Source organism: Neopelma chrysocephalum, unplaced genomic scaffold, assembly GCF_003984885.1.
Source record: "Neopelma chrysocephalum unplaced genomic scaffold, ASM398488v2 Primary Assembly neopelma1_25, whole genome shotgun sequence".
NCBI lineage: Eukaryota > Metazoa > Chordata > Aves > Passeriformes > Pipridae > Neopelma > Neopelma chrysocephalum.
Window position 1 is genome coordinate 30,904,794 of NW_020897694.1, and position 15,654 is coordinate 30,920,447.

Genomic DNA, 15,654 nt, shown 5'->3' on the forward strand with positions numbered 1-15,654 from the left:
TATCTGTATTAGTACTGGCACAGGAGAGAACATAGAAACAGTGGAACTATAATAACATACCAGGGAATTACCAGGCTGCTAGAACTGGCATGCACACACGAACATGACAGTACAACGATTGATTTTTGATTTCAAGGGGGCTGGTTGGCTCACACTCTGCATTAGCCACGGCTCTCCTACTTCTATCCAGAGGGTGGTTTTCCACACAGCGTGACGTAGCCAACGGTCTCTCTGCCTGGGATTTATGTACTTTCTCTCAGTTACTGCTAAAGCTCTTCTATTTGTTGGCAGTTGGAGCAGCGTACTTCAAGCTTCTGCTTTAGAGAGTTCTTCCTTATTCAGGAATTGTTACCAGGAGAAGGCAGGGAAGCCCGCCCCTGCGGCAGGCGGGATGAAATGAGTACCAGATTTTAAAGGAGACGGACACCTGCCAATTACTCCGATATGACTATACGAGCTGTGTTTTTGATAACCCCTCCTTGGAAGCAAAGATCAGAAAGCCTGAGGTGAAGAGGGAAGTAAGAACAAAGCTCCTGCAGGGAGTAAGCATGGAGTAAGTAAAAGATTAGGGGTTTCTTTGGGTTTTTGGTCATTTGGGGTTTTGCTGTTGGTGTCGCACAAAACAAAAATCCCACTCCCCCCAAAAAAGTCCGCACCTTTGCTTTTCTTTCGGGGAGGACTTTTTCTTCCTTTCTTTATACAAAGCTGGGCAGGGAGTGAACTTGCCATAGCTCGCCGTTGAGAACTTTTGTCTGGGACAGTGGGGCTCGAGGTGGGAGTGACTGCCTGGGCCAGTGCTTTCCCAGACTGATTCCAGCCCATTTTCCATGAGGAGGTACTGGGAAGTTGCACAGGATTAGTGAACTCTGCCCTTCAGAGCTGTGCACTCCCTGGGGAGTGGTGTCCTGCCTCTACTCTTGCTCCCTCCAATCCTCCCCTGCTGAGCTGTCACCCTCACTTGCCAGTGGAGCTAGTCCAGCAGGTCATAAACATCAAAAACAATGCATGAGCAGGCTTAGAGTGTGTGATGGGGGAATCAGCAGTGCACGATAATTAACAAGCTGGGCTTTCCTTCCCCTTTTAGTGTTTCATTTTGGAGGTGCTTTTTTTTTTCTCCTGTGAATTTATAGGGATGAATACAAAGCATTATTTGCCCCTGGTTTGCTTGGTTGTGTTCTTCACAATTCCTCTAGCAGCCACGCCCGTAGTTGCTGCTCTTTTGATCTCATTTATCTGCCCTCTTTCTGTCTCTGATTTTCCAGCCATGTGTTTTGCTCTTGTCCTGGCTGTAAGGAAAGGTGTTTGTTTCTAGATGAGTTGTTTAAAGCCAGAAGGCATAATTAGATCATTTAGATCTAATCATAATGCTAATCATAATGTGAAAATACATGAGCTAATTTACAGCCTAGAGCAAGACCATCTCCTTCTGCCTTTGCTCTGAAGATAGGGTGCTGCTGTGCAGCAGCAAGGCCAGAACAGAGTGGCCATAATAAAATAAAAAAATTGGGTTACTTGCCATGCAAGTATTGCTTACTGACAATGCACAACACTATGTGGTAATATAATGATGTAATCATGGTACAAGATAACAAGTATTGATATTATTCAAGTCAGTAAGAGCTATATCCCCCCAGTAAGCGCTCTTGCAGCTGGCACCTTGAGAGTGCAGAATGGAAAGGGAAAAAAAGACAGACTGCTGATCATCTCCTGATTTTGGTATCTGTCTTTCTTGCAAGGCCATCCCTTGAATTATGGCTGATGAACGGTGCCTGTTTCTGGTTTACCAGCAGCAAGTTCTAAGCAAGTGACTGCACTCACATGAGCTGGGAGTTTTTTGATTTCTTGTTTCACTCATTCCCCACTTGTTGCCTTTCCTCTCCTGAACATCTGTATACCTAGAAGCTATGGAAGAGAGAAAAGGTCAACAAGACAGAACAGTATGTGGCATATAGTATGTGGCACATACTTCCTCCAGAGCCATAGTGCAAGTTGACATTAGCATTTTTAATTACATTTGAATATACTGTTTAATGAAGTGAAGCTTCATAAGATTTTTATAAAAGGTGAAAAGCAAGTGTTTATTTTTAGTCAACAGCTAAGCAGAAAGAGACTTCAATACACCACATTTAAATATTTATATGTATATATATATTTAATAATTATAATTCACTTTTGTTATATTTAAATAAGTGCTAAAGAGTTTGGGGTTTTGTTCTGGTTTTGCATCAGGGTGCAAATAATTTTTTTCAGTATCTGAAGTTAGACAAAGAAAACAAGAAGGCAAATTATTTTGCTGTGTCCAATTACAGGCTTTTAGCACAATTGACAAGAGCTTATTCCAAATTTTTCTATTGGAACTGGACCTCTCTTAACATTTTTAAGAATGAAAAATTCCTTTCAACTCTGGTGGCTTCCCAGTGAGTGGTGGTAACGCCAGTCTTCTGGGCATAAGGGTGAAACATGGGATATGACTGGCTTCAATAAATATTTTTGTAATGAGCAGAAATTTTTGAAGTGGAGGTATGTCTTTTTTATTCTCTGTAAGTTTTGTCTTTTTTTTTTTCACTGTCAGATATCAAGAAGGATTACCTCTAATCTGGGAATATATTCAATAAGTGAAATATTTGAAGGATGGGGGAACTACCTGAAGCCAAGCTGCAGGGGAAGAAGACGCTTGTTTTCTAGCAGTTTCAGGCTTGCAGTTTGCTTTCTGTAAAGCAAAGCTGAAAAAAAAAAACGAGTCTGCACAAGGCAACTGGCTATAAAAAGTTGTATATCAGTATTTGGAGTTGTTACCAATCCATTTTGAGTTAGGTCCACCTACTTTAGCCACTTAATAAACCCAGCAAAAGCTTCTTTTGCTAAATCTCTTCAAGTGACTGCTGAGACAGCTTCAGACTTTGTGGTATTCCTGGCAAGTGGAATGAATTGCATTGCAAGTTGATTAAGTCTTCATTAACAGTTGGAAAATTTGAAGAAAGAAGTGGTAGAGCGGTCATGTGTAGTATCAGCTGCTGAAGAGACTAAGTTTTGGATAAGGTTTACAGATAATCAAAATTGTTTACCTAGGGACAATGTGTCCACACGAATTTGTGCTGGCCATTTTTTGCTGTTTGTGCAGAAAACATCACATCACCTTATTTGCTCTTATTTTACAGATTTGCTCTTATTTTACAGGAATGTTCAGGCTGAATTATTAGAGTCCTACTAGACTGAATAACTGATGCTGTGTACTTCTGGTTGTAAAAGAAATAATTATGTTTTTATTTAATAATAATGACATTTGAGAACACTTCAGCTGAAATTCAGTAGTAACAGCAATCAATAATTGGCTTAAGAATAATCAGTTCTATAAGACTAGGAAATCCATGGTTGCCTCTGGTGATTCTTTGTCTGGGAAGACTTCTATTGAGAATATAATTCGGTATCATTCAGGGCCCCTTTTGTCTGTGCAAGAACTAATCAATCTACAGAATTAGTATTTTAAGATTACTTTTGGGTGATATGTACCAGAATTTAAATAGTAGGGAGAATTACTAGTATTAAAACAAAAAGCATTCTTGAAATAAAAAATGAATGTTTTGATGAGAAGCAGCTTCTTCAAGGCAAGGGCAGTTTTCTTCAGCTTGTTTGAACTCTTTAGGTAAGAATCTTAAAATTAGCTTTAATTGAGCTCCTTTAGGTAGCTCTAAAAAAGCTGTCTCACAAAGTGGCTGCTGAGGAAGATACTACAGTAGTAGTTTATATCAGATTGTTGCTCTGATCATGTTTAGTGTAAGCTGTTAAATTTTGACTGACTGCCACTCTGTGGAGTCCCATAACTTATGTTTCTTTAGAATACTTTTCTTTCTTTCACTTAAGGTACCCAGTCATGATTATATTGCACTCTGCTTGGAAACCTGACTGAATAGTAAATAGCCTTGCTTGCAGAAAGAGTAGCTCCCTTTGTTTCTCTGCACGGATTTCTGCACTAATTAGTCATTTACTGTATTGTTTTTGACCGAGCTTTTGTTATCTCAGAATAAAATATATTTTTCCACTCTTGAATTTTTTTATATGGTTCTCTGCCCTCTTCTCCAGTTCTTAAACTTCACTTTTAAATAGTACACTTTTGTTCAGTACACAGTTTGAACCCATCAGTACTCATGTCTGTGAGGTAAAATCATAGTCATTTAGGTTAGAAAAGACCTCAAAGATTAAGTCCAACTCTTACCCTAATATTGTCCTTAAATATCACATCTACACATCTTTTAAATACCTCTAGGGATGGTGAGTCCACCACTTCCCTGGGCAGCCTGTTCCAATGCTTCACAACCCTTTCTGTGAAGAAATTTTTCCTAATATCCAATCTAAACCTCCCATGGCACAACTTGAGGCCATTTCCTCTTGTCCTGTCACTTGTTGATTGATCACTACAACCTCCTTTCAGGTAGCTGTAGAGAGCGATAGGGTCTCCCTTGTAAAAAGATAGAAGGATTGATTGATTTTTTTTTTTTTACCTCTGACATCACACTGCTGACTGTGCTCAATTTGTTGCTTTCTATAAGCTTAATTTATTTTCAGGATTGGACTGCTACCTTGCACAGCCATTGCTGCCATTCTATTCAGGTGAGAAGCTTCTGGCTTCTCCTTTGATGTATTTGCTTGTACTTGGAAGAATTAAAATTATTTTGTTTGAATTGAACAACCTTTTTTTCCCCGAAGCAGCCCTGGACTCAAATGCATCACTTTTCCTGATGCTTCATTTGCTTTAAGTTTTTGTTGTTCCTTTCTTTACCTTCATTTAGGAAATAAACTCCATTAAAAATCACGTCATCATTGTTTCCCCCCACCATTTTTTTTAATCTCTCCTTGACTGTGAGCTCCACAGTGTTAAAGTCGTCTCTTCCTTTGTAAAAACTCTCACAGAAGTAGTCTAAGGTGCGAGGCTCTTACACAGATACAGCTTCCCTGTAAAACCTTGAAGGAGCAGATTTCTTGAATAGAAGGGTGCTATCATTTCATAATGCTGTAATTCTCTAAGTGTGCATTGAGCACAGCAGTATCACCTTAGAAAACAATTCTAAGGCAAACATAGGCACTATGTTTTATAGTTTAGTAGGTATTTTTCAGCATCTGAATGCCTGTGCCAATAGCTTCTAATTTATCCTCTGAAGATCATTGTGGGAGCTCAGTTATGGTGTGCATATTATATCTTGTAAACAAAAGTTACATAATAGTTGCCTGTATTTTCCTAATGCTTTGCATTTACCTGATTCATTAAGCAGATGATGTAAAATCCCTTAGTAATACGAGCTGACAAATGTTTGTGGGTTTTTTTTAATATCTTCATGTTTTTAAGCAAGGAGATCTGTCTCAAGTGGAAGCCTTTTGCTATGACTCTAATAAGATTATTTCCAGAAATAGTATTCGAGGTAATTCTGAAAAGGTTTATGTATTTATACGTGTATGTATCTATATGTATGTTGTGTACTCTATTCTCTTTCCCTATTGCTTTCAAGGTTTATTGGTGTTTAGTAACTAAATATACTTTCAGTCCTCCTCAGTGTATTGCTGAAAGAAGATCACTTTGAGGTCTAACTATGGTTATTTTATAATGTACAATAATGCTACAGCTTAGGATATGGACTTGGAACTGCAAGCAGTATGTTAACTGAGATGGAATTTGTCCTTGACCCTATATTAATCCACAAGCAGGATTATCACAGGGATCAGAAAGTATCCAGCACTTAAGCATAAGAAAACCAAGTGCTAGCATTTGACTGCAGACATAAGTAAAAGCAGATTTCATAATTTGCTTTTTTTTTTCTCCATTTCTTTTTTTTTTAACAAGACAGGCAGAGCTGGAGAGCACTGCTCTTGTCCTTATCTTGGAAAGGAGAATGCCTGAGTGACTGGAATGGGCTGTCAGGATCCTTTTTGAGATCTTCCTAATGCAACTTTAACTGAGTGTATTGGCACTCTGAAAGGATTCACTATGCCAGCGTTAGGATTCAGTAGGCCAGTGTTATGCCCTGAAACTCTTAAGAGATACAACACTGGCAAACAGAAAAGTCTCCTTTCCTTAAAATGACTATTCCTTGTAGAGATGGAAATAGCCCACAGTGCATCTCGTGCAATTTTTCACCACAATTCTGTACATCACTGTTGTAATTTAGTAGTAGAATGCACAAAAAAACCCCAAAGAACTGGAACGGTGCTATTGGATAATTAAATTCCCACAGCCACTGCTTAATTATTTACAATTGGGTGATCACAGTCATGTTTACAGATAGTCCGATGTGTTGTGTTTGCCTGTCAGAGGTGATGGTTACCAATTCATTCAAAAACGTGTTTTTGTATAGAAGATCTTTCCATCAATATGGCAAATCCCGAAACGATTTGCAGGAGCTCTCTCAGTCTTTTCTAGAGGCTTGCTGCTGTCTGATGTCTTGCAAAGTTAGTACATGTTGCAATGATAACTGAAAATATCAAACCAGGATTAGGTTTTAAGGCTATTGATGAGCAATATTTAATTGGAGAAACACATTCTAGGCATATTTATATGAAAATTCTGGTATGCATGTGTAAAAATGTAAATCCTAGGGTTTTTGCAGCAGATATTTATTATAGTTGATGCTGGTATGGGGCCTGCTTGGCATCTTACAATGGCAGAAGAGGAGATGGCTTCAAGTTCAAGTGTTCTTGATTTGTAAGGGAGAGATTGTTTAGGTTTTTCCACTTCCCTTCCAAATTAAAATTAAAACTGCTTTACTCACTGGAGACAAGATACCCAAAAAATGCCAGAGTGACTGTGGAACATAACCTGAATTTTCATAGAATTTGTGAACCTTGGAAATACTAACTGTTCTCAGCTCCTAGAAGTTTTTGATACATCTTGAAACCTATGCAACCGATTCAAGATGAAAATTCCTGAGCCAAATGAATGACAGGGTTTCTTGTGCTATAGAAAGGCTACTGTGGCCTCAGTGGCTAGAGTTATTTCAGTTGTTGAGATAGAAATGAAACTGGAAGTAAAATTCTGTTCCTCTGCTTCCCTCTGTAAGTGTGGCTGCCCAATAAAGTTTCCCGATACTCTCCAACACTTACAAATTATGCATATAAAAATTAATTTTTTGTGTTTCAGGAGGTACCTCCTAATGTCATTGACTTCATGTTTACTCTGGAACACATTTGGCTTCAGTGCAGCTGTGGACTCTAAACCCAATATACTTCTGTTTCTGGCTGATGATCTTGGCATTGGAGATATAGGTTGTTATGGGAACAATTCCATAAGGTAAAACATTTCATACAATATATTTAACACTATAGAATACCTATCCTGGGGAATTAAGCCTAATTATTAAAAAAAAAAGAAAGGAATGTTCTTAATCTCTTAATTCAAGACTCTAGTAATTGTGTTTCTAAGTACTTGTATATATGCACATAGTATTGGGGCCTAAATAAACAGTGTGCAGTGAAAGAAAAGAAGTATAATATTTTCATTTTGGTTTTAAGTTTGTTCTGGGAATCCCTTTCCCCTTGACCTCAAAATGTGCTAACTCCTCAGCCTCTTGTTTTTGTACTACAGTTACTGTTTTCTCTTCTCATGCATGAATTTCTTCGTTCTCTTCCATGCATAGTTAAGCCTTACACTATTCACCCGGTACCTTTACAGAATCTCTCATACACTTGTTTGCTGCCTTCTCCAAAACACTACAAGCCAGACTCATTGACCCACATGAGTTATCACATGATTATGTGCCTTAGAAGCTAGTGATTACATTCCTTAAAAACTAAAGAGGCAAAGCAGGAGTGAATATACATCAGGGGCACATCTTACGAGCCTTGTGTTGTGTTCTCCAAGTGGAGCTCAGATGTTTTGTTGGCATGCTCTGAGTGCATCTCTCTCACATGGTGTTAGTGGGGTTATACAGAGATATGGGAATGTGCTTGTGGGACTCTGTTGTGTTTCTCTGCTAGGGGTGAGGTCTCTCACTCTTCATGGTGTTGTAGTTCACTCATCTGGAAGAGTTGAGCTCCCAAACAAGTGTACCTGCATAAAGATATCAACCTATTATAATATAAATAGCATGATTTAAAAACATGGAACAGAAAGTCCTGGTTTAAAGAGCTCCAGACACCCTGGGAGATGCTCTGGCTCAATGAATTCTGAAACTTAGGGTCCAAATGCTCTGGCAAAAGTGATCTGTTGAAAGTACTGGAATAGAAAAATATCAGTCTTTCTTAGATAATCCTTCCTGGTTTAGTTTTATCTTCAAACTAAACAGTTCCAACAATGCCTAAGCGTCTTTGCAGTGTTGCCAGGTGCATTCTAAGACTGTGTTTCAAGAATGGATTCTCCAGTGGCTACAGCCCACTTCACCCACTGTATCAAGCTTGTTACTATACCAGTCTTGGAGCATTAAAGATTTTTTTGGGGGGGGGGGGAGCTGTTTAAAAACTTTAGTTCTTGACAATTTATTTTAACAAACTTCAGATTACCTTGCTTTTGTTAAACTTGTAACTGTTTTTTAGGACCCCAAACATTGACCGCTTGGCAAGAGAAGGAGTGAAGCTTACTCAACACATTGCCGCAGCTTCACTTTGCACTCCGAGCAGAGCAGCTTTCCTCACTGGCAGATACCCCATTAGATCAGGTTTGGCCCATTTTGAATTACAAATTTCTTTGCATGGTGCTGAAAAGCTACAATAGCCAATAAGTACTGGAATAGGAGAACTGAGGCTATTTTCTGAACCTGAGACAGAAAATGCACTGTTAGATGCCCAAAGTTTCTTGTCAGCTGACAGAGCTTTAGCCTTACTTTATAGGATGTAAAAGATTTAAATAATGAAAATACATAGGTATGGAGAAATCCAACAGCAGTTATACCTGTCACTTCCTTACTGCAACACAGCCTGGGGTGCAATCTGCCAGAATCCCTCTTGATGGTTATGGTTATAAGTAAGGGTTTAAAACAGGGTTCTCAAGAGAAATGGGCAAGTTCATTGCCAACAAGTTGCACAAAGTCACAAAGCTCCAGTGAAAATGGAGGTTGGATTCTTTCCCTACCTTTCTAAGGTGCCTTATGGAGAACTTTATAGATATTCATCTCTCACTAGGTGATATACAGGAAAATTAGATACCTACTTTTTAGAACTAAGTGCAAACTCAGTGTGTATGTTTGGTGAACTGTCTCCTGTCTAACATGATACAGCATCCCTCTGAGTTAGGGAAATGCAACTGTTATCTCCTAGTCTAGATTGTTATTCACAGATACTCAGAAAGTCAGAATATAAAATTTACTATATAGAGTCACCATCAATTTATTATCAATTTGATGTCAAAACTGGTATCAAGCAACATTTTTGTTGCAATACAACTCCTGAGTACCTGAAGTACCTAAGACACACTATTGATAATGGGATGTGACTGCCTGCAAGACATGCTTTGCTTTATATCTCGTGAGGAACTCTGCTGGCTTGAGGCTGAGCTCCTGATGCAAAGATTGGCAGGAGCAGCCCAGGCTCTGCCAGCAGGGAGAAAAAGGCTCACAGGACTGACCATAGCAATTTCCATCAGGGATGGCATCCAGTAACAGGTACCGAGCACTGCAGTGGAACGCCGGGTCAGGAGGGCTCCCTGCTAATGAGACGACATTTGCCAGGCTGCTGCAGCAACAAGGCTATACCACTGGACTGATAGGTAAAGGAAAATGTTTTATCATGACCTTGAAGAATGAACTAGTTATATGAAGGGAATTTAGGGATTGTTTTAGCACAGAATGGTCTGTTAGTCACAGATACAAATCCTCTCCAAAAGGCTAAGTGGCTAAAAACCCCCATGTTTTGAAAGAAGACTAAAAATACTGCAGTTTTAACACAATGGTAATGCCTGTACAAGCTACCCAAAACAGGAAGAATGAAAAACTCTCTCATGATTATAATGGTGAGCATTTATTTTTACCTGTGAGAATTTTATTAACATAGAGACTGCTCCAAACAAAATAATATCTTTAAGTATTTCGTCTGCCTTTAGGAGGCAAGAGGCAGAGAAATAAAAGAGAAAGGGAGAGAAAGGAGAAAAGTTTGTACCACAGAGGAGGTCACAAAGCACAAGCACGTCACAGATGAGGCTGTTGAGTCCCAGAGACGTGATACGGTGGCTGTTTCCTCAGCCCAAAATGCAAAGGTGTCAGGGAAACACTGTCTCACAACACATTCCTGTCTGTGACTTTGATCAGACACAATAGTTTCAAGATTCGTTGTTCTTTTGCCAAATATCTCTAAAATCAACTGGCAAAATTTCTTTTCCCTTTCATTCACATTTTTTTCCTGTCACATTTTATTGTGACAGGCACTCCATGATGGATCCCTTCACATAAATGGGTAGATAGGGTAAGCACTGTGTCCTTTAAAATCAGATGATTTAGGGCCAACTGTGCCAAATGCATTGTCATTTCCAAGTACTAGAAATAGATGTGGCGTCATTGAACCACAAGCTAATTAACTGTAGTCTTTTTGGCTGTCTCTGTAATCACTTGGCAATCACATAACTCAGCAAACCAAGGGTCTTTTGATTCAGCACACTTTCGAAGCAGACAACAGCTTCTTTTTATGTTTTGGGCGGGGATAGAGTAAGATGGTGGTTTATAGCTTTTTCTCTTTTTGTGTGTAGAAGGGTCATGCTTGAGAAATCTTCTTCCTGAGTCTGGTGATCAAAATGTTTGTCAACGTTGCCCAAAAGTTTACTGGTTCTTTAGGTTATATCTTCTGTATGTTAATCTATGAATTGAAAGTTTGGAAGGGAGCATAATAAAGCCATCACCAAGTTGGAGTACCTTAATTCTTTGGTCCTCACTGAAAGGTAATGAAATCCTATCCTTATGTGACCCTTGTCACCTAAGTAGTTGAGAATCTCACAAATTTATGTGTTTATTGCCTGACCACTTGGGGATCACCCATTACAGTATCATGTTCACCTGATCAGGCACTGGTTTCACTCAGCATCCTTGTGCATGAGGAGAATGCATGAACATTTTGTGGAAAAATCGAGTGACTCGCCTAATTTCCAAAGAGAGGCTGACACTTACCTTGAGCTCCTTTTGAGTTGTTCACCACAATGTTCTAATTTCTTTCATGCTTTAAAACCTTCAGGAAAGTGGCATCAAGGTGTAAACTGTGAATCCTTCAATGATCACTGTCACCATCCTCTCAATCATGGGTTTGACTACTTTTATGGAATGCCTCTAACACTTCGAAACAACTGTCAAAAAAATAAACCTCCAGACCTGGATGCAGCCCTTCAAGCTAAGCTTTGGCTTTACAGTCAGATAATTACCCTTGCTGTGCTCACTCTTACTGCTGGAAAACTCACTGGTTTGATTTCCACCCGCTGGAAGACAATTGCCTGTGTTACTTTGGTGGGCAGCCTTTTCTTCATTTCTTGGTATTCCAGTTATGGCTTTGTGCAGTATTGGAACTGTATCCTGATGAGGAACCATGATGTCACTGAGCAGCCAATGAGGTTAGAGAGGACTGCTTTCCTCATGCTGAAGGAGGCAATATCATTTATCAAAAGGTCTGTAGTTTTCTGTAAAGGAGCTGGGATGTGCTGGGCACTTTAGGAATAGAGTTTTTCTCACTAGTAACTATAACTGTATCATGAGAACCACTTGTTTTTACACTTCATTCTACAAGCCTCATTTGTGTTCTTTTTCATAAACCCTACAAACTACTGAGATAAAATGTGTGTGATGCATGAAATTATTACATGTTAAAATATCAAAACACTTGAAATCTATTTTTATGGATTGAAAAGGAAGCCAAGTAAGGTTGTTCAGTTTCTAGATTCAAGTTTTTCCTGCACAGCTTTCTATATTTTGTGCATCAAATGTCTTAAAGTACAGGGAAAGTAACTATTCTTCTCTTCTACTTTGCAAAAATGAACATAATGAAAATTATAGGTGGCCATCTTAAAAAAGCCACACGAGTATTAAAGTAAACATGAGACTGTATCCAGTTGCATTTAATTAAAAAGTCAACAGAGTTAAGCATCTTATTTATTTAAGCATTGTGCAAATTCTATGCCTGGGTACACACCGGAAATTGAAAATGATCAGTCTGAAAAGGATCTTTCTTGCCCACATTTCATGCAAAAAGAGAACTGCTCTGTGATCAGTGAGGATGTGCTAGATGTGAGTGTAGTCTAGACCCAGTGTCTGTGTCTTTCAGAATATGTGTCTTTCAAAATATTCCAAACACACACACAAAATATTTTTTTTTTGTTCTTAAGAAACAGGCAAGGACCATTCCTACTCTTTGTTTCCTTTTTACATGTTCACACCCCCCTCTTTACCACAGCAAAATTCCTTGGGAAAAGCTGTCATGGTTTATATGGAGACAATGTAGAAGAAATGGACTGGATGGTGGGTGAGTATTCTTCATGAAAGATATGTTTCAGACACATACAGCTGTATATTTTAAAGCAGAAAAACTAATAAGGCCAAAATACTTACAGAAATGTAAGCTATCAAAAACTTCTTATGGGGCATTATGAAAGATTATTATTGAAACATTTTAAGTGTGTCTTGTTCTTTCCAATTTGTTAATAGAAATCTTGCTGTTTGTCTTCTTAAATTTAAGGGAAAATTCTGGATTTGCTTGACAAAGAAGGTTTGAAAAATCATACATTCACATACTTTGCCTCTGATCATGGAGGACACTTGGAGGCTCAGAATGGGTCTGCCCAGCTAGGTGGCTGGAATGGTATTTATAAAGGTAGGAAAATCATTGTAACTTTATATGAAGGTTAAAATTGGAAACAAGGAATTTGCTTGGATGAAGTAGCAAAGCTGGAACGAGTTGCATTTTTAGCTTGAAATATAACTGAATAGAGTAAGGGCACGTTGTGTCAGGACTGGCTGCAATAATTTATTCTTTGTATCCTTTTATATTCTACCCAAAATCAGTGATTGACATAAAATGCAAATGGTCTTTCTGGTCTAAGAGGATCTCACTCTTTACCTCTTGCTGAGCCCTTTCTTCTGTGAACTATGTGAAATACGAAGTATGTGAAGTCCAAAGCAAGCAAAGAGTCGAATCTGTTGGATAAGCAATGTATTCCTGCATCTCTTTCTGTACACTCAAATAAAACAAGCCAATGAAGAGGATTGTGTTTGCCTCTGAGTTCCATGTGTTGATTCATTTTACTGCAGGCGGAAAAGGCATGGGAGGCTGGGAAGGAGGGATCCGTGTGCCAGGAATATTTAGGTGGCCAGGAGTACTACCTGCAGGCACAGTAATTGATGAACCTACAAGTCTTATGGATATTTATCCCACAGTAGTTCATCTGGCTGGAGGAACATTGCCGCACGACAGGTATGGAGGTGTTTACCACTGGAGAGCTAATGACTAAAAATTGACTGTTTCTTATCATCCTTGGAGATCCCACAAATGATCCTTTGCCTAAAGCCTAGCCTGAGATTTTAAACTAGTGAGTAAACTCTCACAGATATACACATAGGCATGCATGTGGCCAGAGCAGTTGTTCCTTCCAAAGACCTGGTGCCAGTTTCAAACACAGGTTCAGCCTCATTCAGGAAAGATTTAGTGGCTGAGGTTGTTTTGGCACCAATTGACTTGATTTACAGTACCTACTAAGTTTGTTAAACCTATCTTGCTCAACAGATTTCTTTAAGTTCCCTTGAAAGTCGCAAAATGTTCACAGTTATGAGATCACTATTGATTTAAGGAATAAATTACTTCTTTCTGCAAGACCAAGCTCTAAATATTGTTTATGTACTGCTAAATGAAATCAGTTGAGCCAGATATTACAAGAAATAAAATAAATAAACTGAAAAAAAAAACCCTAAAAATCTAGGTATGTAAATATTGGTTTGGCAGTCTGCTGGCTACTCTAAATCTATGACCAAATTATTCTGTGTGCTCTCTCATGCACTAGTGCAGCCAATGCAAAAGCAGTGCTAAGTATGCAGTTCACTGTCAGGTTTGCTCCTGCCTGACTGTGCTTCTCTCCATTACATTAGGGTGATTGATGGACAAAACTTGCTGCCTTTACTGCAAGGAAGAGCTCAAAAGTCAGATCACGAGTTTCTATTTCACTATTGTGGGTCTTACTTGCATGCAGTGCGGTGCCACCAAAAGGACAGTAAGTATAAATATTTGTTCCATGGTAACCGCAAAACATTATTTTTTTCCTCTTGCTAATTGACAAGTTTCTTGTGTGACTGTTGCTTTTCAGTACTGAGATTCTTGAAATGGTTATGCATGACATATCACTGACTAGCTAGCCAGAGATGTCTTAAAGCAATGAAGTTTTTGTAAGTAACAAAGGGAATGCCTTAAAGTGGGATGACAATACAGGCACTGGAACTGCCACACTGGAAATTCAATGTGTTTTTTTTCATATTTATAGAGTTTTCCACCTTCAAAATCAGTAGCTACACAGATAATCTGATTTGTGGTATTGGGGGTGCCAGGGTGCGTGAGAAGAGGTCTCCTTAGTAAACAGCTGTATTCCTATTGCTTCAGGGAACCTTCCAGTTTTTTCTACGGTCTTGTAGTTGTGTCATAATATTTCTTTCCTGCCAGGTGGAGCTATCTGGAAGGCTCATTTTGTGACCCCAGTCTTTCATCCACCTGGGGCTGGAGCTTGTTATGGAAAAAAAAATTGCCCATGTTTTGGGGAAGGTGTGACCCATCATGACCCTCCGTTGCTGTTTGATCTCTCACGAGACCCTTCTGAAGCCAAACCTCTCTCGGCTGACATTGAGCCCCTCTTTGACACTGTCATAAGGACGATTGGAAGAGCCATCGAAGAGCATCGCAGGACACTGACCCCAGTCCCAGAGCAGCTCTCTGTGTACAACGTGGTGTGGAAGCCGTGGCTGCAGCCATGCTGTGGGACATTCCCATTCTGCTGGTGTGATAAGGAAGGGGACAGCACACGAATTTTGTGAGGTGTGTGTTCTAGTGACATGTTCTGTGGCACTGAGTCCTCTGCTGACAAAGCTCTCAGATAATAATTGTGTCTTTTCTTTCTCTGGGAAGCAAAGTGGATGAAAATAAAGAAAAAAAAAGCAATGTCAATTAGTAGTTTTCCCTTTCATTCTTTGCCACTGTGAAAGGTTTAAGGAAATCCTGGTTTTGCAGTCTCTCGTGTAAGAGAAAACTGTAGAGGTACATGCCTAATCTCTGACTAGAGATTTTGCCTGCTCAAGGAAGACAGTTGGAGAATGCTGCAGAGAGCCTAGTGTACAGTGCCGAGCAGGCAACAGTAAGAAATGCTAGGTTCACATAAAACTCTAGATGTTTGCAGTTGTGCCTCTGTAGTACACAAATCATGGTTGCACTCTATCCAAACATAGTAGTTTGAGTTGTTATTGCTTCCTGTACTGCTCTGTTGTCTCTGCAGAAATATTGTTGAGATGTTGAACAACACCTGAGATGGAGTGAATCTGATTTAGTAAGGGAGTGTCCTCAAGTTGTGAACTTGTGATCTGAAGCTTTAGCTGGGTAATAATTACCCACATAACAGACATTGTGAAGTACAAGATGTCGACATGCAGTATACCTCTGCTACAGTTACAAAAAAGAGATAAGCATTTTTCTCTTCAGAAGGAGGTTCTGTTGCATACTAATTTGGCAAAAGCA

At 39.2% G+C, this 15,654-nt stretch overlaps 1 protein-coding gene across 2 annotated transcripts; it reads left to right on the plus strand.

Annotated features, from left to right (window-relative positions):
* Positions 1 to 391: 391 nt before the first annotated feature.
* Positions 392 to 14,987, plus strand: LOC113963543 (arylsulfatase D-like). 2 transcript variants are annotated; one of them, XM_027674745.1, is made up of 11 exons: positions 392 to 553; positions 2,310 to 2,520; positions 7,127 to 7,276; positions 8,518 to 8,639; positions 9,563 to 9,685; positions 11,137 to 11,560; positions 12,275 to 12,411; positions 12,625 to 12,759; positions 13,197 to 13,359; positions 14,028 to 14,149; positions 14,593 to 14,987. In XM_027674745.1, the coding sequence occupies exons 2-11, from the start codon at positions 2,468 to 2,470 to the stop codon at positions 14,958 to 14,960; spliced, it is 1,797 nt and encodes a 598-aa protein (XP_027530546.1). In that variant the 5' UTR covers positions 392 to 553; positions 2,310 to 2,467; the 3' UTR covers positions 14,961 to 14,987. The 2 variants fall into 2 exon arrangements, with proteins under 2 accessions (XP_027530546.1, XP_027530547.1); XM_027674746.1 differs by lacking the exon at positions 2,310 to 2,520.
* The last annotated feature ends 667 nt before the right edge of the window (positions 14,988 to 15,654 follow it).